This window comes from Apium graveolens, chromosome 2 (genome assembly GCF_009905375.1).
Source record: "Apium graveolens cultivar Ventura chromosome 2, ASM990537v1, whole genome shotgun sequence".
NCBI lineage: Eukaryota > Viridiplantae > Streptophyta > Magnoliopsida > Apiales > Apiaceae > Apium > Apium graveolens.
The window spans coordinates 56,314,653-56,318,406 of NC_133648.1; the positions used below are offsets into that span (position 1 = coordinate 56,314,653).

Consider the following 3,754-nt stretch of genomic DNA (forward strand, 5'->3'; position numbering starts at 1 on the left):
ACATCCATTTTATTACGATAACCTAGATCCTTAATCATCACCTCAAGTTCATGAATATATTCTTCCGGAGTTGTATGTTCATTTAAATTGCTCGAAACTTCATCTATGGAACGAATTTTGCAATGTTGAAAGCACCTTGCTATTGACTCTTATTTTACATTTGTCGTCCACGTCGCGACTGCATAATTGATAGCATCCAAAACATTAATCTTTTCTGGATCAGATTGTCCCAACTCATAACCTTCTAATAACCCACGATAAAATCTCCTGCGATAGTGCATCTTGAAAGCTCTTATAATTCCTGCATCACAAGGTTGGATTTTTGATGTCATGTTAGGTGGCAAGAAGTACAACTCAACATTTTGTAGTCCTTCAATATTTTTTTGGATGTGCTGGACAGTTATCTACCACAAACAAAATTCTTCTGCCTTGCATTTGGCTATCAAACCAACGAATGTATTCATCAAAAAGTACACTAGTCATCCAAGCTCTTTTGTTTGCACGATAATGACAATTCAAGCTGCCCATGTTAACATTCTTGAAGCACCGTGGCTTTGCATACTTTCCAATAATCCATAAAGGAATTTTTTCAGAGCCATCTTCATTGCAACATATAACAACCGTGAGCCTTTCTTTGTCTTGTTTTCTTCCTGCAAGTTGTTTCGTAGCAAGAGAGTGATCAGCTTGTAACCTGTAAAACAAACCAGTTTCGTCCATGTTAAAAACATCTTTCATAGGGAACTGGTTTATTTTTTCCCTTATGGACTCCAGTTTCTTCTCCATGTCCTGTACATCAACAGAACCACTTTCTCCAAAGCGACGAAATGACTTAATACCATATCTTAACTTGAATTTCTCAAGCCAACCTTGAGAAAAAGTGTGCTCCTGATCTTGTTGAGGGTATAAAATTTTCATGGTCTCTTTTGCCTTCTCTAAAATTAGCTCTCCTGTCATATTAACACGATCTTGGTACTGGAGAAACCATTCATAGAGAACCTTCTCCATATCTGGATATTTTGCTGGTTTATGTCACTTAATATCTTTTCTTTTCTCCAAGTAATTAGCTGCAAGATAGTCTGCTGACCTTTTCAGTGTATTTGATATTGTACCTTGACTAACTTTTAGATGAAACTTATTCTCGAGCCACAACTGGAGATCTTTTTGAGTGCATGATGAATTTTCTCTTTTATATTCACATAATGCTTTTCTTGCTTCATCCGTCATTGTTGATTTTGTGACACCTTTTAGATGAGAAGCCATTGTTTTGTTTGTATAATTTTTCCCCCAATCTAGTATATACAGTATATATAATATATTTTATGACTACACATACATTGAATACTTTCTATGTAAAATACAATGAATTAAATTAATTCATGTACTTTGAATTTTCCTAATATACATTGAATATTTTCTATGTAAAATACAATGAATTTAACTTATACACTACATGGACTTTGAATCTAATATATTGTACATTACATTGACTTTCTAAATTCATATACATTGAATTAATTGAATTAAGTATAAAATATAAATTGTACAATTCATTTTATTTAAATTTATGTGAATAAAAATTTAATCAAAAGTTAATTTTGTTTGCTATCGAAAATTCTCTATAAATTAATAATTACTAATTTATCGATTAATTAATATCTCTCTAAATTAATAGAATTTTCCGGTCCCAACTATATTAATTTATAGAGGTTTTACTGTAGTAAAGGAAACATTGTCGGCATCGGAGATATCGGAAATGGGAAAGTTAAAATTTCCGACGTTCAATTATTCAACGGGTTAAGGTACAATCTTCTCTCCATAAGTCAACTATGCGACAATGACTACAAGGTAATTTTCTACACTACTCATTGTTCTATATTAGATAAACTTGGAAAGTTGGTTCTCACTTGCCCTAGAAATAAAAATGTTTATACATGTGACATGAGCAAGCAAGTAAACGTATGCCTAATCACTATAAATGATGATCCATGGCTATGGCATCGAAGATTAGGACATGCCAACATGAAGTTGATTAAGAATATATCAACTAAAGACCATGTCCGAGGTATACCAAAACTAAACTATCATAAAGATCATACTTATGAAGCTTGCGAAGTTGGTAAATAAATTCGAGCTTCTCACAAAGCAAAGTTTATGGTATCTACCTCGAGACCTCTCGAGTTACTACATATGGATCTTATTGGTCCGGTTCCTATACAAAGTCTCGGAGGTTGCTCATATACGTTGGTAGTTGTGGATGATTATTCACAATTCACATGGACTGAATTTCTCAAAGCCAAAAGTGATGCTTTTGAGTCCTTCTCATCTTTATGTAAAAGGATTCAAAATCAACAAAATAAAACCATAGTCTATATAAGGACTGATCATGGTAAAGAATTTGAGAATTCAAGTTTCACCAACTTTTGTGATGAACATGGCATCACACATAATTTTTCCGCTCCATACACTCCTCAATCCAACGGAGTAGTTGAACGGAAAAATAGAACACTCCAAGAAATGGATAGCACAATGCTAAATGAATATCGTCGACCTAAATATTTTTGGGCCGAGGCTATGTCAATCGCTTGCCATATTCTTAATCGGGTTTTGCTACGACCTATAAAACAAAAGACTCCTTACGAGTTATATTTTGGCAAAACTCCGAAACTAAGCTACTTTCGAGTATTCAGAAGCAAGTGCTTCATATTAAATTCAAAAGAGTACCTTACGAAGTTTGATCCTAAATCAAACGAAGGTATATTTCTTGGATACTCGAACAATAGTAAAGTTTATCGAGTGTTTAACCTCAAATCGCTTGTGGTGGAAGAATCTATGAATGTCGCTTTTGATGAAAGTAAACCACCGGTGAAATATAAAGATCTTGTTGACCAAGAAAATGTTGAACAAGATGATATTGAAAAGGTTATTCGACAATTCAAAAATATGGATCTCGGGACTCCCGTACATAAAAATCGATTAGAATTAGATGAAAACGAAGATGAACTTCCTCAAGCAATTCCCACTATAAAAATTCATCCATTAGATAACATACTTGGAGACTTAAGGAAGGGAGTTCAAATGCGGTCACAAGTTCAAAACGTTGTGAATCATCTTAGTTTTCTATTTCAAATAGAACCTAAGACCGCAAAAGAGGCTTTATTAGACGAGGATTGGATTTCTGCTATGCAAGATGAATTGCTCCAATTTACTCGTAGTAAAGTATGGGAACTTGTCCCTAAGCCTCATGATACTTCCATTATTGGCACAAAATGGGTATTTCGAAATAAATTAGACGAAAATGGAACGGTAGTTCGAAATAAAGCAAGGTTAGTTGCACAAGGATATACCCAAATGGAAGGTATAGACTTTGATGAAACATATGCACCTGTAGCAAGAATTGAATCAATTCAAATGCTATTGGATTATGCTTGTCATAAAAATTTCAAAGTCTATCAAATGGATGTGAAATCTGCATTCTTAAACGGGATTTTGGAAGAGGAAGTATATGTGAAACAACCTCCTGGGTTTGAAGATGCAACACATCCCGATTATGTATATAAACTATATAAAGCTCTATATGGCTTAAAACAAGCCCCAAAAGCCTAGTACGAAAGGTTGAGCAAGTTCCTACTAGACAATAAATTTAAGATAGGAACGGCCGATAAAACCTTATTTACGAGGCAAGAAAAAGATGATATATTGCTCATACAAATATACGTAGATGACATCATTTTTGGGTCAACAAATGATGCACTAT

The 3,754-nt window shown here is 33.9% G+C and overlaps 1 protein-coding gene across 1 annotated transcript; it reads right to left on the reverse strand.

Moving 5' to 3' along the window:
• Nucleotides 1–372: 372 nt before the first annotated feature.
• Nucleotides 373–1,005, reverse strand: LOC141689829 (CENP-B homolog protein 2-like). Its single transcript, XM_074494281.1, has one exon. It carries the CDS (start codon nucleotides 1,003–1,005, stop codon nucleotides 373–375), a length of 633 nt encoding a protein of 210 aa, XP_074350382.1.
• Between the last annotated feature and the right edge of the window lie 2,749 nt (nucleotides 1,006–3,754).

Bases quoted from the DNA above. Each gene is read 5' to 3' on its own strand.
- LOC141689829 (XM_074494281.1), bottom strand. From the start codon at position 1,005: ATGGAGAAGGTTCTCTATGAATGGTTTCTCCAGTACCAAGATCGTGTT.